At 35.6% G+C, this 25208-nt stretch overlaps 1 protein-coding gene across 2 annotated transcripts in view; it reads left to right on the forward strand.

The window, feature by feature from the left end:
- Window positions 1–25208, forward strand: part of TRE1 (trehalase 1) — a 218148-nt gene that overhangs the window by 28792 nt on the left and 164148 nt on the right. Inside the window, exons 1-2 of one of the 2 annotated variants that reach the window (XM_089384392.1) lie at window positions 12712–13329; window positions 15814–15933. In XM_089384392.1, coding sequence (XP_089240518.1) covers window positions 12803–13329; window positions 15814–15933 — 647 coding nt within the window. In that variant the 5' untranslated portion in view covers window positions 12712–12802. Of the gene's footprint in view, window positions 1–12711; window positions 13330–15813; window positions 15934–25208 lie in introns of those variants that run through there. The other variant, XM_089384393.1, reaches the window with a different exon arrangement.

Below are 25208 nucleotides of genomic sequence, written 5' to 3' on the forward strand. Positions count from 1 at the left end.
GGGATAAGGGCAACCTTGCTTGACTTCAATGTCACTTCTAAAGCTTTCTAAAATGCTTGTTTAAGTTCTAATTTTGACTTTCGCCTCTTCATAAAGCCTATGGACAATGTCTCTATAATGCAAAGGAATTTCAAGTTCTTCTATTCTACTCCACAACTTATCTCTAGGGACCGTGTCAAACACCTTTTTGAAGTCAACAAAGTAGCAAAATACATCTTCTTTACCCCCCCAAACCTTTTCAATAATGTGTCTCAACGTGATACCATGATCTACTGTAGAATGTTTCAGCCTAAAACATGCTTGCCCTTTTGCCCTCTTTTCTTTTACTTCCGCCCACTTACTGAAGAGCTTTGCAAACAAAGGATTGATCATAATGGTTCTATAGTTGGAAAGATTATTAATGTCTCCACTTTTATAAAGGGGTATTGCTAGACTAGTTGTCCAATCTCTTGAGAATCCTTACCAAATGACGTTGTTGAATATTTCCATGATGTGTGGTGCAAGAATGTTCATTCCCCACTTTAGATATTCTACTTGAAGTTCAACCAAGTCTTTTGCCTTTCCTGTTTTCAACTTCTTAATTCCTATCTCTATTTCGTGTAATGTGAAAAGCTTTGCAGTTGTGTTGATCATGGGAGGAGCTTCATCCTCTGATTCTTTCTCATAGAGTTGTCTTGCATAGTCAAACCGTTGATTGATTGTAATATTATTTTCAATTTGCTTCTTCCTTGGTTGAAATTCCTGCCAAAAAAACTTTGGGTTACTCTTGCCTAGATATATTAGCTCTTCTCGTCTTGTTTGCATGAACTCATCTTTTTTCCTTTTTAAAATCTGCTTATATAACTTTACATTCATTTTCTCCTCGCCTCCCTTTTTCAAGGTTTTTCTTGCCATTTTGCATTCCTCATCAAACCAAGCATTTACAGGAAAACAATTTGATTTAAATTTCCTATTTTTTTCTCTTTTGCACTTCTCAAGTGCACTCTGAATTATATTTGTTAACTCATGACTATTGAGGCTTTGCGAACCATTCCTCCCCTTCTGAATTGACCTCTCCAACATTGTTTTGAAGATTGTGCAATTTCCTTGTGTTAGAAAAATTTTGCCCTTTGATATCGATTGTCGAGAACATTGGGTTTTCCTCCTATGCTATTTTTCTTCTAACCAAGATAGCTTTATATAAATTGGGTTATGGGATGATTTTAAGTCCCACATATGCTCTCCAATCTTAACTTCACCTATCGATTCTATTAAGCTTTGTGAACAAACAACGTAGTCAACAACACTTGCCCCATTGTATGTGTTGCAAGTGAACTTCCTAGACCTTTTCCATCTATCTAGACCATTGCAGATAATTAAGTTGAAAGCACCACATAATGTGCGAAACCCTTCTCCAAAATGATTGCTAACTTTGTCATCTTTTGAACATCTCAACCGCTTGAGATTAACCTCTTCAATGAGCCAGATAGGATTGTGATCCTCTTTGCAACAAAAAATGCTAGCTTGTTGATTTGTTGTTCTAGCATTGAAATCTCCCACTAAAACAACTTCTCCATGCTGAGAATATATGACAATATCTTGCTTTAAAGTTGCATATGGGTCTTTGCTATCTAGCCCCTTATTTTTGTAAGTTTTTGAGACAATATATATATCCTAGGCATTCATAAACTACTAATCTATTTATCTATATTAGGATACAAGTGTGACTCTTAACCATAATTACAAAACCAGGTAAAATGAAAACCGCCTTGGATATACGACAATATCTTGCTTTAAAGTTGCATATGGGTCTTTGCTATCTAGCCCCTTATTTTTGTAAGTTTTTGAGACAATATATATATCCCAGGCATTCATAAACCACTAATCTATTTATCTATATTAGAATACAAGTGTGACTCTTAACCATAATTACAAAACCAGGGAAAATGAAAACCGCCTTGGATCATTATTTATGTTGAAAAAATCATTATTTACTTGGACATGAATATTGTTGTTCCAAGTGATGGGTTTTGTTAAATTTTTTATAAGCGTAGTATATATCTCATTTGCAAACTTGATTTTCATATAAATCAATTTTGGATTTATTTTTTCTCATAAAAAAAATATAGTTGTTCTACCTTCTAGTCTCTTTGAGTGGGTCTAATGGTTAAGAGCATGTGTTTCCTCCAAAAAGGTCACAGGTTCAAAACCAGAGGGGTAGAGTATGTATGCCTTCGTAGACTTAGTAGTGAAATCGCTTCCCGTCCCTTGTCCCACAAACAAAAAAGTCTCATACACCAATTTGATATATTAAAATAAAATAATAATAATGATATATATTTTTAGTGAATTTTGTGTCAAATTTGACTCCTATGTGTTGGAATTACAAATTTGAACTATATAATATTATTCCCTGACGGGTGATAGCCGGTGGCCACAAGCTCTGCGCTTAAAGCCGATCGTATTTCATTGTAAAAGACATGCATTATTTCAATCAAAGTCAAAAGTATCTATATCTTAAGGTTGTAAAGGGGAAGATTCTCTGCTTTATATCAAAGTCTTGATTATAATATCCTCGAATGTTTTATTCTTTAATCAACAAAATAAAATAAAGTATAATATCCTCGATTATGCTTCGCTTCGGTTATTCTTTAATCAACAAATTAGAAATAAATCAAATTCCAAGAAAAAAAGCAACCGACCACGGAGTTGGGGGCTCTTTTTTTTGGTTGGTCACTTTCGAATCAAATTGAAGTCAAATTTCGTTGGAAAATAAAAAGTAAAGATGTCCATATAGTTTACCACTCCACCACCACAAACAAGGCAACCAATTGTGTGTCATTTTTATCTCTTTATATTTAATAATTTTGTGGACGATATTTTTCAATCAATTGTGTGTTATTTTTCTGTCTTTATATTTAATAATTTTGTGGACGATATTTTTCAATGATTTTTTGGGTTGTCATATGTGTATGATTAAGTAATCTGAAAATTTAGTTTAAGAAAATCTATCATAATTTAGTTGTCAAATTATTAGTGGGACTCTTATTATTAATTGTGATCGGACAAGGTGACTCATCACATTAATTTAAGAAAAACCATCTTAAAGGCCTTTTGGTCTTGGGCCATTTACCTATTCCCTTAAGATAGAGGAAGAGAAATTCTTAGTCAAGGAAAAACAATATTAGGGCATAGTCTAGGCCCATGAGTTGTCATTTCATATGTCCTTAATATTTGTTTTTTAAATAAATATTAGTGTAGTTATATAAATTAAATTGCTTATAAATATTGATACACACCAAAACACTTATCTCATAACATATTTCACATTATTATTATTATTATTTTTTAATTAAATTATAACTTCATTTTAAATTATAATAATTATAAAATAATTAATATATACTTTAACTATATATATATATATATATATATATATATATATATATTAAAAAAATGCAAAAATATTTTTTTATCTTGGAAATTCATCTCTATTTTATTATGGAAATTCTAAATATTTATATTTATTTTGTTATAATAATATGAGTCAATATCATGACTTACTAATATCTTATGACCAAAAAACTATAACTTATATTTATATCATTTTTTTAATTAATCAATTTAATTAAAAAATAAAAATAATATAATTATTTTTTAAATAAATCTCAATTTTTTTATTATAATTATTACTTAAAAATATTTTATGGAAATTAAATTTTTACTATCTATCTAATAATTATTGATAGTTAAATTAAAATTTTTAAAAACTTAGTCCAAATAAATACCTTAATTAATATAATTATAGTCCTTCAAAATGAAGGTAATCTCCATAATATATCATTAAAAAAGAAAAAACTATTTACATGGTAAATTCAATTTATTGCCTTGGTTTATTATATTGGTTATGTAGGGCTCTGAAGAAAATCATTGTCATTGGAATTTGGTTAAGTAAAAAAATGCAAAAGTATAATTTCAAGGTGTTTCAATTTTTTTAATTTTTAAATCTTTGAGGTGGTTAAAGAGATCCTTAAATTTTTGTATTTGGTTTTGATGAATAACATTATGTTTTTTTTAGATGATTGAAATGTGGTTTGAGTAATTGTGATTTAGGGGTATGCACCTAGCATGGGCCACACCAGCCCTTAGTATGGATGAATTTTTACCCACGGTTTTTGTTGACACCTAATCATCAGGATTGGGTGAATAAGTGTAATTGATGTAAATAAATAACAAGAAATATGAATAGTCATCAGGAGATGAAGTGAACAGTCTCTCCCTCATGTATATAATAAAGACCAACCTGAATGAATATGAATGAATTGATTTTGAGGATTTACTCCCTGGTCTGACATGGTATCAGAGCCAATGCCATTTTTGGCTTCCAGCTCATTTTTGTAACTCCTTTCTACCATTTCTTCAGAAATTTGTCCTGCATTTTCCTGCCATTTTCCTAGTGGTCTGACAGTCTAATAACGCTCCTCTCCCATACCTGCGATTTAGGGTAACGGTCTCTCAGTGCACTGCTATGGTCTGTCATCTACTCATCTCTACCATCATCTTTTGTGCAATTTATTCTACTGTTGAAGAATCGATTCGTTGCATTGAGGCAATTTCTGCTATGTCCAATGGTGTGCTGTGGTGCGGTTGCTTCATGGCTGTGCTATCGCTACTATGATAAGGTGTTGTAACTGTACTACGCGCTGTCCATACCTATCTGCTCTTGCTCCATTTTACTGTGATAACTCACCACATTATGCAATCATATGCATTTTTACAAATATTGCAGACAAAGTTGAGCACCACACCGCCATTGTAATCGATCTCGCAGCCTCTTGTCTGATCGCTCCTCACCACACTCCGGATTAATACCACGCTGCCTCTGTTGTTAATACTCCAGTTTAATACGCTGCCTCTGTTGTTCATTACTCACATGTAATATTGATCGACTCTACCACGGTTTACTTCCAGACTCTCCCACGGTTTAATATCGGTTTCCGCTGTCTCCAAGAAGAGATTCCCATTCTCTTGTTTAATATTGATTTCTGCTCGGACTCGGACCATATAGTCCCCTCACAGCACAATGCCCATCTATTAAAATATGATTTCATGACCAATGTGAGTCTTGACGGTGCTTTGAAGAAAATCAAGGATACGCAGTAGTAGCGGAGTTGGCCGATGTGGCATAAAATTGCAGTTGGCACAATCGTCGATCTCGACTATCTTCATTTTCAATGCAATGCCCATGTTGTACTACAGGCAATTGGTTTTGGAATAGCCATTGCTTAGAGGTAAACATGGTCTTCACCGCCAGTTTTTTCTTTATCAATGAATATTCCTTCGTTGCTTGATTCAAAAGATTCTACGAACATAGTAGTATGGGGAGACGGAGGTGTATTCACTGTGTTTAATATATTGTTTGTAAATACCGCCGTGGGGACCGAACCCACTTTGATATCCGCTCTAATACCTCTTCCACAAAAGCACATTTTTTGCCAACAGAAGTATTTTTACAGCACTCAGATTTTACAATGCATTCAATCATATCTTCTTCTGAAAAGGTTGTGTGCCTTGCTCATAAAGAAAAGAATCTTGCCCAAGATTTTTCCAGAGGAAGAGGTGGTTGAAGAGGAAGAGGAAGATATTTTAGAGGCAGGGGGGGCAGACACTCTCAAAGAGAAAAGTCAGATTTGCACTGCATACGCTGCAAATGAAATGGATCACATGATGCCTCCACATGCAAGTTACCTTGGGACAAAATTGAGCAGCAAAGAAATCAACCCAAAGGTAAAACTAATAACACAGACAAAGGTAAAGCACCTGAATCCGCTCATTATGTTGTGGCACAATGTAATATTGGAGTAAATGAAGACTTATTTAATGCTTCACTTGCTTCTTGGAAAAATGATTGGTTGCTTGATTCAGGAGCAACTTGCCACATGACTCATAGAAAAGATTTTTTTGAAGAATTTACTGATAATGTTGATGGAGCAGTATACTTTGCCGACCAATCAAAAATCAAGCCATCAGGGCTTGGCACAATCAGGCTTAAATTTCCTGGTCTCCCAGACTTTCTTCTGCATCATGTTCTATATCTCCCACAACTGAAGAGAAACTTGCTGTCTTTGGTCCACATCTGCCAGCGAGGTCACTCCATTCATATGTTTGATGGCAAGCTTGAGGTGAGAAAAGCATCTGACCACTCACTTGTCATGAGGGGGATAGAAGAAGAAAAGCTTCTCACACTGCAGGGTACCTCTGCTCGTGCAAAACATTTTTCATACAACTCTCATTATGAAGAAGGTACACTTCCATCAAGTTTATTAAGGCATGCTAGATTTGGACATTTGAACTATGACAGCCTTCGCTTATTGAAGCAAAATGGTGTTGCTGGTTTGCCTACAATTCGTAGGAAACTTAAGCAATGTGATGCTTGTATTTTAGGAAAACATAGCAAACAATCTTTTCATGATTCACATTCAAGAGCACATAGAAAACTTGAACTCATTCATTCAGATTTATGTGGTCCAATACGTGTTCTTTCTGCAAATGGAAACAAATATATGATGACATTTATTAATGACTACACTAGAATGTGTTGGGTTTATTTATTGAAGAACAAATCTGATGCTTTTCAAACATTCAAGAATTTTCATAAATGGATTGAAAATGATGCACAATCTCATATTGGCTCTATTCGCACTGATAATGGAAAAGAATACACTTCAAATGAATTTGAAAACTATCTTCGCCAACATGGGATCAAACATCAAACAACTGTGCCTTATAATCTCCAACAGAACGGTGTAGTTGAAAGAATGAATAGGACAATCTTAAATATGGTGTGCTCCATGATGTTTTTCAAAAATGTAAAATTGATGTTTTGGGCTGATGCAGTTCTATGTGTCGTATATATAAAGAATAGATGTCCATCTAATGCTATCAGAAACAGGACTCCCTATGAAATGTGGTATGGGCACATTCTTTCGGTAAAGCATCTCAAGGTCTTTGGTTCCACCTATTATGCCTTGATACCAAAGGTACATAGAAACAAACTTGGTGCAAGAAGTCATAAGTGTATCTTCCTGGGGTATTCAAACACCTCCAAAGCATGCTGTCTCTGTGATGAAGTCAATAAAAAGTTTGTTGTATCTAGAGATGTAATCTTTCTTGAATCATCCAAAATTGACAATGTTTTTGAGCGGCAACTTGATCGTTTGGATAGATTCGCAAATGCAAAATAATTTCAAGAATTTGATAATCAGATTCCACGTCTTGAAGGGGGGATTCCTATACTAGATCAACATGTGGAATCTTCTTCTCAAGAACTCTCTCCCTCGCATGAAAGTCCAACAACGGATGATACTTTAAGTGATGTGATTGATAGAATTGGAAGACTAAATCTTGATTTAGTCCCAACTCAATCAACGGAGCAGCCTGGACCATCTGAGAAAGGTCCCCCAAAGTGGTTGACAAAGACACTTGAAAGTGTTCATCCTGATGAGGTTGGAAACACAGGAACTAGAAATTCAAATTCAAACCGACAAAATGGAGGTGATGTAGATGACTCTGATTCACCTATTGATATGGATGTTTCTTATGATTGTGAATTGAATTTGTTTACAGATTTCGAACCAACTTCCTTCAGAGATGTTGCTTCTCATGATGAATGGAAAGAAGCGATGCAAAAGGAGTATGATGCCCTGATAAAGAATGGCACTTGGAAGCTGGTTTATCCTCCATTAGGAACCAAACCAATTGGCTGCAAGTGGGTCTACAAGAACAAGTATAAAGCTGATGGCTCACTTGACAAGCACAAAGCCAGGCTTGTGGCAAAAGGTTTTGCACAGAAGGAAGGGGTCGATTATGAGGAGACTTTTGCCCCCACAGCAAAATGGGCTGCCATCCGAACACTCTTTGCCCTAACAGCTCAGAACGGTTGGAAAGTCCATCAAATGGATGTAAAAACTGCTTTCTTGAATGGAGATCTAAAAGAGAATGTTTTTATGTCCCAGCCTGAAGGATTCACTGTGAAAGGACATGAACATAAAGTATGCAAACTTGTGAAATCCTTGTATGGCCTCAAACAAGCACCGCGAGCCTGGTATGAAAAACTAACTAAGCATCTTTTGAAACTCAATTTCAAACATTATGAACTTGATGATGCAACTTTATTTGTTAAGAAAGTTGGCAAAACAGTTGTATATCTTGTGGTATATGTAGATGATCTTTTGATGACAGGGAACAATGAAAGCTACATTGCATCCATAAAGAAGGAATTGAGGAAAGGTTTTGAAATGATTGATTTGGGCTATGTTCATTACTATCTTGGTATTGAAGTAACTCAACATCCGAAGTCCATATTTCTTTCTCAAAAGAAGTACAATGGAGATTTGTTGAACAGGTTTGGCATGACATAATGCAATCCTCTTACTACTCCAATGGAACAAAACTTAAAGCTCACATCCAATGAAGGAAAAAAATTTGAGGATGCAACAAAGTATAGACAACTTGTAGGAAGTCTCAACTACCTAACTACTACCAGACCAGACATTTCGTTTATTGTTGGAATCCTCTCCAGGTTTATGCAAAAGCCTTATGAGGGACATTGGTCTGCTGCAAAAAGAGTTCTAAGGTACTTGAAGGGAACTCAAGACTTTGGAATCAAGTATACACAGGTGGACAACTTCAGCTTGATTGGATACTTTGATTCAGACTTCGATAGAGACAAAGAAATTGGGGTATCTACTTCAGGTTATGCTATGAGTCTTGGATCAAGGGTTGTCTCCTGGAGATCATGCAAACAATCAGTTCCAACAGATTCCACAACAGAAGTAGAATATGTGGCAGCAGCTGAGGCAACAAAAGAAATTGTGTGGCCTAGGAAAATTCTTGAAGATTTGCAGGTAAAAGAAGTACAATCGACTCCACTCATGATTGACAATACCTCGGTAATAAAGTTGGCCAAGAACCCAAAGTTCCATGATTGAACGAAGCACATCAATACTAAATATCATCTGATTCGACCTGATGTTGAGGCCAAAACAATCTATCTCCGCCATTGTTCCACTAATGAGCAAATTGCAAACATCTTCACCAAAGCGCTTGGAAGAGAAAAACTTGAACGATTCAAAACGATGCTTGGACTCACCAACATCCTTTCAGATTAAGGGGGAGAATGTTGACACCTAATCATCAGGATTGAGTGAATAAGTGTAATTGATGTAAATAAATAATAAGAAATATAAATAGTCACCGGGAGATGAAGTGAACAGTCTCTCCCTCATGTATATAATAAAGACCAACCTGAATGAATATGAACGAATTGATTTCGAGGAGTTACTGCCTGGTCTGACAGTTTCCAACCAATGATCTCTTTACCACAAAGTGCCTTAACAGAACATCGTATCACCCTCTTTTTTATGCCTAATAGGCACTGGTAAAATTATGTTAGGTATCTTAATTTCCGTTAAATTTTCTATTTAAAATTTAATCTAAAATTTAGCTATTTTTTTGTTTTTGTTTTTATTTTTATTTTTAACATAGTTTTCTTTAATAAAAAATTCAATATAATGCATTATACCCTATTATTGAAATTATATCAATATATCAATTTATAATAAGCAAATCCCCAATCTTTTTTCTTTTATAAAATTTCAATATGATGCCGTATATCCTATCATTGAAGTTATATGAATATATTAATTTATAATGAGTAGAGCTAATGGTTTAAGTCACTCTATGTTGTATGGCATATCAATATATCAATTTATTGGGCCTAGAAGTTCATTCTACAACCTAACATGAGGGGATGTGTAAGTTTGCCCGTCTTTCCACCCCTTTAAAATAAAAATAAAAAAATAAAAATTATGTTCTAAATAGAAAAATAATGTTGGCTATACTAATAAAAAAATGAATAAAAGTAAATAAATGTATGAGTAAGAAGTTTAAATATTATCCTTTTCAAAAATATTTCAACAAGAGATTTAAATAAATTATTTGAAGATTTATATCGTCTAATTTACGTGGATATTAACTTCATATATATTTATATATAGAAAAAATGATTAAAATAAAACATTTTAATGTTGCATATAAAAAAATATTCAGTGTGGGTTATCAATAAAATATTTTAATAAGAATTAATATTGACATATACTTAAAAATATATTAATAATAAAAAATATGTTAATTTTCGTGATAAAACATTTATTGAGTTGAGAGACTCATTCTACAACCCACTATCAGTATCAGGGGATGTGTAAGTCTTTCCATCCATCCCCTTAAAATAAAATAATAAATAAAAAATAGTGTTCGAAATAGAAAAATACATTTATTAAGTTGAGAGACTCATTCTACAAGCCACTATCAGGGGATGTGTAAGTCTTTCCATCCATCCCCTTAAAATAAAATAATAAATAATAAATTGTGTTCTAAATAGAAAAATACATTTATTGAGTTGAGAGACTCACTCTACAACCCACTATAAGAATAAGGGGATGTGTAAGTCTTTCCATCCATCCCCTTAAAATAAAATAATAAATAAATAATTGTGTTCTAAATAGAAAAATACATTTATTGAGTTGAGAGACTCATTCTACAAGCCACTATCAGGGGATGTGTAAGTCTTTCCATCCATCCCCTTAAAATAAAATAAAAAATAAAAAATAATGTACTAAATAGAAAAATAATGCCAACTATGATAAAAAAATGTATAGTAAGATGTTTAAATATTAGATTTTTCAAAAATATTTCAACGAGATTTAAATAAACTATTTGAAGATCTATGTTGACTATGTCCATATCAACTTTATATATATATATTGTTAAAATAAAACATTTTAATGTATATAAAAAAATATTTAGTGTGGGTTATCAATAAAATATTTTAATAAGAATTAAAATATACTTAAAAATATATTAATAATAAAAAACCATTTTAATTTGCATGATAAAATGTATCGATGTATATGTGACGTAAAATATTTTAATGTAAATTATGTATATATTATATATCATTTAAAAAAATTCATGTATATATCATGAAAAAATTAAGCTTTTATGGTTAAAACATTTATTTGGTCTTATATATATTTTATTTAGCATTCAAAAATACAATTTAAACAATGAAAAATAACGCATTGTATTTTGCACTTTAAAGAAGTTTGCATTTGAAGAAATTTGATCCTTCTCGGCTCATGCTAGATCCAAATAGATGGATCTATGCTAGTAATAAGCAAAAACAATTATTTGCTATATGTTGTGTCACTCTCCACTCCAATATGTAAGAAATATTGTAATGTTTTGTTTTGTAAACATTTTAACTAGGTTACATAAAAATAAAAGACATAAAATTCAAATTATTTAAAATTAAAAAATCACATGTTAATGCTCGTAAATATTGTTAAGATAGTTAAGGTAAAATTAAGGTCATAAGGTTAATTTACCATTGGTGGTTCCATCGGTTCCATCTAAACTCTGGATCTTATCAAACGCTGAGATTAGTTAAATCTCTTGAAGTGCAAATCTCTCTAAACACTTGTTAAATGTAGAATTAGAATTAAGATAGATCTTACTTAATATTTAATAATGGTTTGAAGATTTAGACTTGTAAAAAGGTTGGTCTCATTTTTTCCTTAACTACATTTTAAACAACTATAACTTCGAATTTAAACATTAAAAATAACATAAAATTAAAGTTAGAGTTAATATGTATCTTGTTTAGTATTTAATGATGGTTTGAAAATTTAGTCTCGTAAGAAGATTGGTTTCATTTTTTTCTTAACTACATTTTAAACAGTTATAGATTCGAATTAAAATATTAAAAATAACATAAAATTAAACGGAAAAACTTAAATTTTACTTAAAAAATAATAATTAATAATTTTATTAAATAGAAATAAAAATAAATAAATTTATTCTCCTATTAATTCAAAATTTACTTTAAAATAATAATTAATAATTTTATTAAATAAAAATAAAAATAAATAAATTTATTCCCCTATTAATTCATATTAACTAGCTCCTTAAAAAGTTATTTCTCTTTTAAATAAACAACAAACTCCATTGTAAATAGCTATCCCTAAAGAAGCTTAGGAAGAACTAGTGTGTACATTTTGCACTTTTGGCGCTGTGGAATCGGAAAAACATTTCATTTTGGAATGTGATGCATTCAAAGACATCAGAGAAAGTTATGAGAACATGTTGGCATCAATTTCTTGGCATTGTCTTTTTAGCGAGGAGATTGTTGGAAGGTTAGGCCACCTTATCATCAATTTGAATCGGAAAAATATTGAATTGTAAAAAGCAAAAATAAAAAACTAATAATCTTATAAATTATTTTTAGTCTCGTAAACCTTAAAATATCATTTCATTTTATATGAAATAAACAACAAACTCCATTGTAAATAGAAAAATATTAAATTGTAAAAAGTAAAAATAAAGAAACTCATGATCTCATAAATTATTTTTAGTATCATAAACCTTAAAATATCATTTCATTTCATATCAAATAAATAACAAACTCGGTAAATAAATTTTCAAAGGACAAAAATAAAAAGATAATACTAAACCCATTTAATCCTATCAATTTAACTAATTAACCTCCTCCCAGCAATCTTTCTAGCCATCAAACAACTCTTATGATAGTCATTTTCACAACTCAAGCCACAAAAGTGGGAGTCTTTATTTATACCAGTAAAGCTACTCTTCGTATTATTCATCGTACCAAATGTATATACCTACCACTCCGACAAACTGGTTTCAGGCCCAGAAAATAACCATTAATCCACCCATCTTATTTTTTCTGTGTCTGTTGTTGTTGATGTGGGTGGCAATGGCAGAGAGCAGCAAGTGCAACAATGAGAGTAGCCTCGTCATACCATCTTCGACTCTGCTATCATTTCTGGAACAAGTCCAGCAATTCGCACTCGCTGCCTTCGGCCCCTCCCAGTTCGACCCCAAGCACTATGTCGATTTGCCTCTTCGTTTCAATCTTTCCGTCACTCTACGGGCTTTTCAAGGCTTGTCAAACACCAACTCTCTGTCAAGAGACGATTTCAACATTTTTCTCAAGGAATATTTTGGCGAGGTGGGAAGCGATTTGGTAAATTACGACCCTCCGGATTTTAGCGCAGAGCCAGAGAATTTTTTGCCCGGAGTCGTGAACCAAGAGATTCGTAAATGGGCTTTGGAAGTGCACTCGCTGTGGAAAATATTGAGCAGGAAAATGGCTAAGAGCGTCGCAGAAAGGCCTGATGAACATACCCTCCTTCCTTTACCAGAGGGTGTGATTATTCCAGGGTCACGTTTCAGAGAAGTTTATTACTGGGACAGTTACTGGATAATCAGGTACTTCCCAATGTTCACCTTGCTTCCATCACTAAGCAATCGAACGCAATCATAAATTATGTCACCAGCCTTGGTTAAACAAGAGGCCATGAAAGATAATTTACCCAGATTCAAATACATTGGACTCCAAGATTTGCCTATTTAAAATGGCGAAATACTTTCATGGAAATTGTGTATGGTTGTATAATGAAATATGTTAACCGGTGTGGAGGTAGATGCATAATCTATCCCAAGTGTTGGAAACCAGAAACATGAAATGCGAGGAATGAAGATAACAATGGTCATAAAGTATCAGAACTTGGTGTAATCTGCATTGGAAACCGCAGAAAATGGAGAAATGTTAGGAAATGGTTTCCAAAATGACAGCGTAATCTTTGAAGGAAGAACCTATCTAGATTCTAAGATCATCTATTTATCAATTTCATATTTTCTTTTAAACCAAACCTTATAACTTAAAATCAACTCTTTGTAATGCAAAATCAGATCATATGCACATACACATAGACCTGGCGCACTCTCCAAATCTCTCTACTCAAAAGAATCTAACAAAGCGGGTTGAAAATGAAGCATGAACTGTAAAAGCCCATTAACCTGCCTCTGCATATCTTGAAGAAAGAGAGACCCTATCTATATGGAAATTAGTTTATGTAATGCTCTTCATACAATATGAGGCCCTATCTATATGGAAATTAGTTTATGTAATGCTCTTCATACAGTATATTTAATCCGATCCCTGTTCATTCCATTCCAATTTATGCATACACGAACAAGTGCAATAACATACATGTTCATTTCAAAGATTTCTATGTATGTTTAACTAGAAACATGATGGTCAGAAAAGACTCAAGAGAGTGACGTGTGAACAATAATGTGATTTCTAACACATGGGAACTTCTAAGGGGCTTGGCAATCAATACATAAACCAACGAAATAAAACATTGCAATGAAGTGAATGTAAAAGGGACATTATTGAAGCAATAATATTATTTCACCAAGGTCACACAATTATTAAACTTCTTTCCTTAAGATGCTCTGAGCAAATATATTGCTCACAGAGTGTTTGGTTGCAAAAATGGTGAACAAAAGTATAAATCTAGCAATGGGGAATATCCGTTTGTGAATTTGGAAAACAGTAAAACAAGACAAAATTCTAGTGAACAATATACGTCTATAACCGTATAAATGATTGGTTCTTTCATATAGCATCCATCATAGGCACTTATTTTTACATATTTGCTCGTTTCTCCTAGTAACAAACCGCTTACAATTTTCGGACCAGAAATCTCATATGTTATTCCTATATTTCGATATTTTCTGTATATTTTGAACTTTAGTATTTCACAAATGTTTGCATTTTCCTTTTTTTGTGATCTTCTTGCATGCCGAATGCAGACTGTCTTTGGATTGGCTTTTTGTACACTAAAAGTACGTTAGTGGCCCAGAGGAGGGTCAATGGCTGATTCCTGTAGAAATCAGCTGGACATGACCAGGAGACAAAACCTTCTCTACTGCACTTGTCTCGCTATCTCATGAACATAAAATGCAGTTATGTGTAGATTGCCATTCCGGATAGAATCCTGATATAAATTAAATTTGGTTGTTCAAGAACATCTCGCAATGATGTCTGAATTAAATTTGGCGATAATTGAATCTTTAAAATGCCATAGTCATCACACTTTGGCTTATATATATGGTCTAAGACCCCGCACTTGACATAAACAGTAAATTGATAGGATTGCTGAAGAAAGCATGCAAATTATTGTTAACGCAGTAAATGCCAAAATCATCGAACTTTGGTGTCTGAATCAAATTTGGCAATAGTTGAATCTATTAAATGCTATAATCGCCAAGCTTTGGCTTATATATGACGTCTAAGGCCCCAGACTTGACATAAATAGTAAATTAATATGATTGCTGAAGAAAGTATGTAAATTATTGTTGATGCAGTAAATGCAAAAATGCATAGCTAACTATTAGATGTTTTTGATCCTTTCCGAGCATATTTTCTGGTTGATTTTGTCCAAAATCCGTCACGGATTTTTTGAAATGGTAAGTCTGACCTCTGTAATCTGTACAATCTGAGTGCCCTAGGGGTTTTTGAGGGCACTGTATCCATTTATGCATTCAAAAATGATTTTAAACAACAAAAACTCACAATATTGTGGAAATTTTTATCACCAGATTCTGGCCAAAAAAGTAAATTTCTAATGGTTAAACTGCTCCAATGCAAAAAGCATAAAACCTTAGCTTATTTACTGTCTATGGTCTCTTGCTTGACATAACCAGTTTTCTCATATTTCAAGCAATTCCAAGGACTATAGCCTAGGCTATGTGCTTTTGAAAGGTATTCTACCTATCTGTCATTATCAGTCCATGATTCGACAAGCTTTTCATTTTTGGTTATGAGAGTTAATGGACAGCATAGTTTTGAAGGCCGAAAAACATTGAGAGATTTATTCTGATACAAACATTGAATATATGCAGGGGTCTTCTTGCCAGTAAAATGTATGAAACAGCAAAAGGAATTGTCAACAATCTTGTTTCACTTATACATAAATATGGATTTGTCCTAAATGGTGCACGGACTTACTATACGAACAGAAGGTATTGCTTTTTTAGTCCTTTCGAATCTTACAATTATCGGGGATTTTTAGCATAAATAAAACATTTTTATGAGGAATTTCATACTGTAAGCAAAGCTTTCCTTTGATCTTGCCTGATTGTTGTCGAATAGTTGATTTGTAATCTTGTGGCATAAACTTCATGGAATATCTCTGAAATTTTCTCTCGACTTTCATTGTGGACACCTTTTCAGGTAAGTAGGACTAAACATGATCCACAAAATTTAATGATATGCATGCTAAGAATTAAACATTATAGTTGTAAGTTGTGAATAAGAGAATAATTTGTTCTCATTAACAACATAACGGGAAGGATTAAACTATGCTTGCATTTCTTGGCTAAAGAACAAGCATATAGTGTCTAATCTAGAATAACATTCCAGAGTCTCAGCTTTTGTGATGTGCATCTGGTAGTTGTAAATGTTAACAAAAGTGATAATTTATAAATTATTCAAGTTCTTTGTAGCTGAACGTTGCTTGTGATTGTCTTTCACTAGAAAAACCATTTTTACTTGTATAATGCAAGAACTTCGGAGGGCTTCAAAGTTTCGTCTTTTTCTTTTATGAAAAAAATATCCTAACTTCATTGTTCTCCATTGTCTTTTAGCAAAAAAATTAAACTTTTTCCTTCATTCTACATATGTTATTGGCTATACTCAGGAATATAGGTTTTCTATTCCTTATCAAGTCTGAATTTTTCTGTGCCATTTCCCGATGTTTCTCTGATGATACCTAAGGCAAAACTTCTGACATTTTGGAGCGTTTGAGCATTTTTTTCTAAGTTTATCCGTCAATACCATTACTAAATGTCCCGTATTTCCATTGCATTTATGCCTCTTCACAGCACTTTTTTATCAGGTTGACAGAGCTGGATCATATTCCCTATATGATAGGTAGTTCAGTAGTGGCATTTCTTCAGGGGTTGAGCAGTTCTATGTCAATGATGCTTGGGGATTCATAAACCCTTCCATGTTTGTATTGAGTTGGGTTATCACAAACCCACTTTTCTTATTACAGCTATGGCTGTCTTTATGTTGAGTTGGGTCTGCCCACTCCTTTTGTGCTTTATCATCCTTCTTCATGCCCCCATGCTCAGATCAATGGTGGGTGTTGAAATAATATTCATTTATGGCCATTTCTAGCTAAGTGCACTCATTATTGTATCACCAGGTTATGGCTTAGGAGCCAACCTAGTAAAATGAAATTCTATTTTATGTCTTTGAATCTTTCTAGGAAGCTAAGGATGACCTGGTCATTAATGTGGGGCCATAGTCCTTTCATGAAGGTGTAGAAATTTTGTGAATTGGGCAATTAATGCATCTTCCAAAATTTCACCTCAATCTTGAGGTTTCCCAGATCTATTCCCCGTGAATTTTCACCTTGGGGCTGACCTGAAATATTAAATTACAGCAATTATATTTCATTTCCCTTCAACCCAATTTTACCAAGCAGCCCAAGAGAATTAATATCATACGAGTGTACTTCAATATCACAATGCTACAGCCTTTAGTGCACATTTTTCAAGGCATATAATAGATCTGAATTCTCTTATTATAGCAGAATATAACAACAATAATTCTACTCCTTAGTCTTCAAGATGTGTTAATTCAATTAACCAGTGCAGCTAAATGTTATGTTGGATCATCATGAACAACTATGGCTGAAATATACTCAATCATGAAGATAACAGACACCAAAAATCAGATCTGCATGTACAAAAAATGTGAACAGTGGAAAATTTCATATATATATTATAAAAGATGAAGTACAAGTACATACCATCAATGTCACATGGTTCGGGTTCGAGTTCGGGTTCGGCAATGATTAGGTTCGGTTTGAGTTCGAATGTTTTGATGAGGTTCACCATTAGGTTCGTCTATATATATATATATATATAATGAATTATAGGATAAAATAGTAAGAAATCAACATCAGTAAACATCAAAAATGCTATCACGGACATGGAAACTGCAAAGATAAATTACAAGCTTGAGTTGTGACATGAAGTTATGAGTTTTGATCTATGGACTTGGTCAATGGCTATGAGGTTCAATGAGGTTTGCCGAACCTCAAATTTTTTTTAAGGTTCGCCAAAATTCGAACCTCAAGGTTAAAGTTCGACGAACCTTGTGACATAGCATACCATAGTTTTATCTCAAAGTTGGTACAAGTCAAGCTCTTCAAAGTTCAAACCCTAGCTAGGGAAACCATAAGAAAACCCTAACCACCAACTCCTTAGCTAAGAATCACTCCCAATCAATGCCAGTGACTCCATCAAAGATCCTCAACATGCTAGTGTCAACATTGGCAAGGCTTTCTTGGAACATATGCCAAGCTTGTATTAGACAAGCTCTCCACAGTAGCTCTCTTGTATTCCTTAGGGTTTACAAACCCTAGCAATGTTGCATCACACTAGTACATGGCAAGACAACTCTAGTGCTAACCTCCTAGTCTACATGTCCATCCTAGGGTTTCAGACCTCAAACTGTAGGTCTTCAACTTTTTGCATCAACACAAGCATTGAGACCTCCATGGAACATTAAGAATACAATAATGGAGCCTTGTTCCAATCAAGGCATCTCACCAGGCTGGGTCTCCATGATTTTGCCCTAGCCTCCATGCATCCCACAAGCACATGGCTTCAAATTCACGCAAGGCATTATCTTCACTCTCCATGCCTTTTGTTAGAGTAGGAAGCAGTGCTACAACAAGTGCCACAAGACAATCCATCATCACCTCCAATGTCATGCTTTTCTCTAGGCCTTACTTGCATAGCATAAACCCTAACATATCACATGAGCAAACCTTGGCATCAAACAAGAGTAATCTCTCCAAGAGCAACTAAAGATGTCTCTCTTTGTTCTTGTCTTCTCTCAAGGTTTCCTCATGAATCCTTGGGTCTTGCTCCCTAGAAGACTTCTCCAAAACATTACCAAGATAAAATAGACTACACTGTGTTGAATTTCTAGTTGCAAGAAAGACTAAAGCAATTTTCTTCCAGATAACTACTTCCAATGATACAATTTTTCTTAGAGCATTCAAATCATCAAGCAATTACACTTAAGAAAATTTCAACCATTTAAATTCAGTAGAGCAGCAAAGATCACAATGATACAAGAGACACCAAAATTTTCTTGGGACAAAACGCCACAAGGGGGGAAACCCAATAATCTTTCCTTATGAGAAATTGTTCAATTCAATCAATTTATACATTTGATTCTTTTAGTCAAAATATCGTACCATTGACCACATTCAATGCCAAGTCAAAGGAGAGAAAAAAAACAATATTCTGCGTACTAGTCAAGTCTGGTCAAGGGGTCGAATTTTGGCCTGTAGTTCCTGGTCAAAGGGGCAAAATTCGATCCTGCAATAGCCTCAGACAACTCGGTCAACGCCCAGAAAATAGCTCCACAAACTTAGTCAACAACTGGTCAAAGATTCCAGGAATATTCAACCTCCAACCTTAGTCAAAGATTTGGTCAAGCAACAGTAGAATAGTCCAAGTCAATGCTCATCAAAGCAAATGAGAGAGAGGTCAAACTCGCTAGTCAACTTTTGTCTTCTTTCTCCTTCGCACATGTGAACATTTGTCTTGAGAACAGATCCAAATTGATGTCCAATGGATACCAAATGAGGTGAGCCTCTTGCCAATATATATGCATCTAATTGGAGGGGTTTTGACCATGGGTCAAACCCCTTCATGAGGTGGGGCCAACTTGTCAAACTGGGGTTGACTTGGACAACTGGAAACCAATTAATTTCTCCTTTGATTTAGATGATGAAAATACCTACCGCAACTACAATTTTTCAACACTCCCTCTTAGCTAGGGAGGTATTTTTCATCGACTCCATCAGATGTACAAACGATGAAACAAATCTCTTCATAAGGAAAGATTGATAACATCAAGCTCATCCCACAAGCCAAAACCAATGGCAGCAAGGTCAGAACCCAATTGACCATGGGATCAATCAATACTGTGTATGAGGCCAAACTCTCCAACCATAAATAATGGTTTCTCAGTCAAACACAATGACCAAAGAGAGTAATCAATGTTAATCTCCCCGACCACAGCCACTGGTCTCTCGGTCAAACCCCATGACCTAAGGGAGTAATTAGGATCAATCTCTCTGACCATAACAATGGTCTCACGGTCAAACCCCATGACCTAAGAGAGTACTTAGGGTTAATCTCCTTGACCATAAACAAAGGTCTCTCGATCAAGCCCCATGACCTAAGGAAGAATTTTCAATCTCGATATCATTCTCCTTGACTATATAGTCTCTTGGTCAAACTCCATGACCTAAGGGAGGAATCCTGATTTCAATGACAAAAGGACCAATTTTCCCAACCATATGGTCTCTCAGTTAAACCCTATGACCTAAGGGAGAGAGTACTCAAAAATCAATCTCCCCAACCAAGCCCATTGGTCTATTAGTCAAACACAATGACCCAAGGGAGCACTCCATGTGAAAGTTCCTCGAAATGCAACAACTGGAATTAATTCTCCTAATTGATTAACAATTTATTAATTTTCTAATTAATACCGAATTAATAACACTACAATTTCTTCACCAAACAAAATACTGTGGAAGCAAAGATAGGAACTGAGAAATACTAACGCACACAAAATTAACGCGGTTGTTTTTGGACAAAAGTCCATGGAAAAACCTAATGTGGGAAAATCGGTGCAACAACTGAGGGTTTATTTTATTATGCAACAGTGAAACTCTGAGTACAATCTTTGGAAGCCCAACTAGCTATCAAATCAACAAGATTTGACAAAAAATAATTGGAGAGAAGGTTCTCTCTCTCCACAAGCAAATCCCGATCTCTGAAAATTGGCCACCCAACCTCTGCATGGGCCCTCGTGGCTTCTGATCATTCCGCGCAACTGTACTGGGAAAACTCGCGTGATCCTCGCGGCTGTAGGCTGTATAGGGAAAATTCGCGTTACCGTAACTGCAACCCGTCAGGAAATTTTGCGCGACTCTTGTGACTGATCTGGATTAGTTGCACCATGGAATACTTCAGTGACTCGCTTTTGCCTATTCCGGATCTGGAAATCCTCCTCCGGATCACTGTCTTTGCCCCTCTGACACTTTGCTACTCGATCTCTGACTTGATCACTCCTACTGAATCACCTGCACTAGAGAATCAATCTGTCTAGATCACTGAGTATCTGCAACTGGTCTCACACTCTCAAGTGCTTCTCACCTTCAAGTGTTCTCCAAAGTGTATTCTCCATCTACCCATCGACTTCTTATAATCTCTAGTTGAGACTTCAACGACCATGATTAAAACTTAATCAATGGTTGAGATTATCTTCTAAGTCGATCCATGTGAGTTTCTAGATAATTCACACCCTTCTCAATTAATTTCTATTAATTAACCCCTTTTCCTAAGTTAGACTTAGGAAAAATTAAATGTTGGCTAATTTAATTAATTGAGCCATTTCTCGGTTGAATTCCCAGAAACGATTTTTGGGTTTTGGAGATCTCATGTGTTTGAGCCTCTCCTCAAAGTCTCGAGGCTAGAACACCATCCGATGCTACAAAAACTAATGCTCCCTCTTAGTGAGGAAGGTGTTTTAGTGCTGAAATTTTCCAACACCTTGTCTCTACATCACCCTCTGTACATGCTGCTGATGTCTAACCACTGTGACTGCCTGCCACTACCCACCAACCACTGCGCAAGTCTGATGTTGCATATGTGCTGCTACTGACATTGCTATACTACTACCAACTCTGCATCTACACTGCAACTCCCTCTCATTTGTTGCTGATGCTACTGCAACTACTGCAACTGAGAAGCATCTAAAATACTGAATCAACTATATCTCTGTGTTGCATCTGTCTCCTAAGCATCTGACTGCTACTAGCCTTTGCACTTCCCATTGGAGAATCTTCGCTGCTGCTAACTTTGCACTGATCCACCTGCTCTGCTGTCAACACTACATCTGTGCTCCTCAGCACCTGACTGCAACTAGTCTGCAACTGTCACTCGGGAATCTGACTGCATCAACTGACACTGATCCATCTTGCTACTGAATACTGTGGGCCCCCGTAGCAAGGTAATGATCCATGAGGAAGACACCATAATGGACCCTGCACAAATCTATGTAACTCTGGGACTGTAAGTCCATATTGCCCCACCTCACTCTTGGGGGTATAGTTGCAAACATGGTGAAGTCTTCCTCCAATCTGGAGGACAATTTATCTATCTTTGCAGATGCTGCCACCTGGTCCTGCTTCTCTTGCTTGTCCTTCTTCTTGAGAGGACATTGAGTACTGTAGTTGTCGAACTCGCCACACCTGAAGCACTTGATATTAGATAGGTCCTTCTTTTTCTTCTTCTCCCCCTGTCCTTGACTGGGACCCTTTGATGCAAGGGTCACATTTTTTTCCTCCTTCTCGCCCTTCTCACCCTTACTGCTGCTTCCGCTGATGGAGGGCTTCACAAGTGCTCGCCTCATTTCCTCCTGCTGCAAGTCTGACCACATTCTGTCCCACCTAGGGAGGGTATCTTGCTCCAAAATGCCTTTGATGAAGATCTCCCAGTCCTCTGAGACAATGTTCAGTGCCAAACATACAAGCTTTGTGTCTTGAGGCGCCTCCCCAACTGCTACAAGATAATCCCGAATTTCCTGAATTCTGGTGAGAAAGGGATCAATGCCTTCACCCTTATACATCCTGAGGTTTCTCAGCTTTTCCTTTAGGAACATCTTCTGTTGCTTGGAAGGATTCTGATATAGATGAGCGAGAGCATCCCACATCTCCTTGGCAGTATTCTTGCCAGATATATGTGAAACTATATGGTCCCAGACTCCATCCAAGATCATCCACTTTGCCTTTTCCATCTCTTTCCTGTATTCCTTCAGCTGATTTGCATCATTCGGTACTACCACAACATTCTCTGCATAAGTCTTCAGACCAAATTCATCTAGCAAGAAGGACATCCTAGCCTTCTAGATGACATAGTGGGAGGCTCCCTCCAACCTATTTTGATTTCTAAGCCCGACTGTGGCCATTTCTGCAATACTCGAAACTGAGATAAAGAAATCTCCCTCTGTGTGTGCACTTTCTCTTCCACCCGCCACTGAATTTGCTCTAGCAAACTGCTGCAAACCATCTATGCCCAGCTAAGCATCTGCTCTGTGAAAATCTGAGCTGCTGCTGCTCCTCGTTGCGTTGCACTCGTGACTTTTCCATACTCGCGCGACTGTTCAGTGTGAACTCGCGTGATCCTCGTGGCTATATAGAAAATATCTCGCGCAACTCTTGTGGCTGTTTTGAGCTAACTTGTGCGTTTGTCTGAAAAATTTGTTTTGCAACTCCCTCTAAGCCGTATATTTTTCTTTTCCGCTTCTGAGCCTCTTGTCTTTAAAATACGCTCTGATTCCATGTGAAAATTCCTCGAAATACAACAACTGAAATTAATTCTCCTAACTGATTAATAGTTTATTAATTTTCTAATAAATATCAAATTAATCACACTGTAATTTCTTCACCAAACAAAATACTGTGGAAGCAAAAATAGGAACTGAGAATTACTAACACACAAAATTAACACAATTATTTTTGGAAAAAAGTCCCCAGAAAAACCCAATGTGGGAAAATCGGTGCAACAACTGAGGGTTTATTTTATTGTGCAATAGTGAAACTCTGAGTACAATCTTTGGAAGCCTAGCTAACTATCCAATCAGTAAGATCTGACATAAAATATTTGGAAGCCTAGTTGACTATCCAATCAGTAAGATCTGACATAAAATATTTGGAAACCTAGTTGACTATCCAATCAGCAAGATCGGACATAAAATATTTGGAGAGAAGGTTCTCTCCCTCCACAAGCAAACCCCGGCCTATGAAAATTGGCCGTCCAACCTTTGTGCAGGCCCTCACGACTTCTGATCGATTTGTGTAGCTGTGCTGGGAAACCCACGCAATCCTTGTGGATGTATTGGGAAAACCCTTGCGACCATAATTGCGACTCGTCAAGAAATTCCGCGCGACCCTTGCGGCTGATTGGGATTAACTGCGTCGTGGAATACTTTAGTCACTCGCTTTTGCCTCTTCCAGATCTGGAAATCCTCCTTCGAATCACTGTCTCTGCCCCTCTGACACTGTGCTACTTGATCTCTCTTGCTGAATCACTTGCACTGGAGAATCAATCTGTCTAGATCATTGAGTATCTGCAACTGGTCTCACACTCTCAAGTGCTTCTCACCTTCAAGTGTTCTCCAAAGTGTATTCTCCATCTACCCATCGACTTCTTCTTATAATCTCCAGTTGAGACTTCAACAACCATGATTAAAACTTAATCAATGGTTGAGATTATCTTCTAAGTCGATCCGTGTGAGTTTCTAGATAATTCACACCCTTCTCAATTAATTTATATTAATTAACCCCTTTTCCTAAGTTAGACTTAGGAAAAATTAAATGATGGCTAATTAATTTAATTGAGCCATTTCTAGGTTGAATTTCCAAAAACGATTTCTGGGTTTTGGAGATCTCATGTGTTTGAGCCTCTCCACAAAGTCTCGAGACTAGAACACCATCTGATGCTACAAAAACTAACACTACAAGCCTCAAAACCAACCTCCCCAAATATAAAGGTTTCTCGTTCAAACTCAATGACCCAAGGGAGAAATTAGGGCTATCTTCCAAACCATAAACCATGGTTTCTCAGTGAAGCCCAATGACCCAAGGAAGATTTTCAATCTCATGATGCTATACAATCAATGCTCCCTCTCACCAAGAGAGGGATTCTCACCCACTCAAGCTTCTCTCTGAAGACCCAAGGAAGATTTTCAATCTCATGATGCTATATAATCAATGCTCCCTCTCACCAAGAGAGAGATTCTCACCCACTCCAAGCTTCTCTCTGAAGTAAGCAAACTTGATATGGGACAATGGCTTTGTCAAAACATCAACAATTTGCTCACCAGTAGAAATGTATTGAAGCTTCACAACTCCTCTCTGGACAATATTCCAGATATAATGATACTTGATCTCAATGTGCTTCAACCTGTCATGAAAAACTGGATTCTCAGAAAGCTTCACACAACTTTGATTGTCACAAAATATCATGGTCACTTCCAACACCTGATCAAACAATCCAACAAACAACTTTCGAAGCCAAACAACTTCACAACAGGTTGAACAAACAACTATATACTCAGCTTCAGGCGTGCTAAGTGCAATAGGGGTTTGCTTTCTACTCATCCATGATATCATAGTAGAGCCTAGACTAAAACAACA

Source organism: Pinus tabuliformis, chromosome Q (genome assembly GCF_031772625.1).
Source record: "Pinus tabuliformis cultivar Carrire ecotype Pingquan chromosome Q, CPIR1, whole genome shotgun sequence".
Taxonomy (NCBI): domain Eukaryota; kingdom Viridiplantae; phylum Streptophyta; class Pinopsida; order Pinales; family Pinaceae; genus Pinus; species Pinus tabuliformis.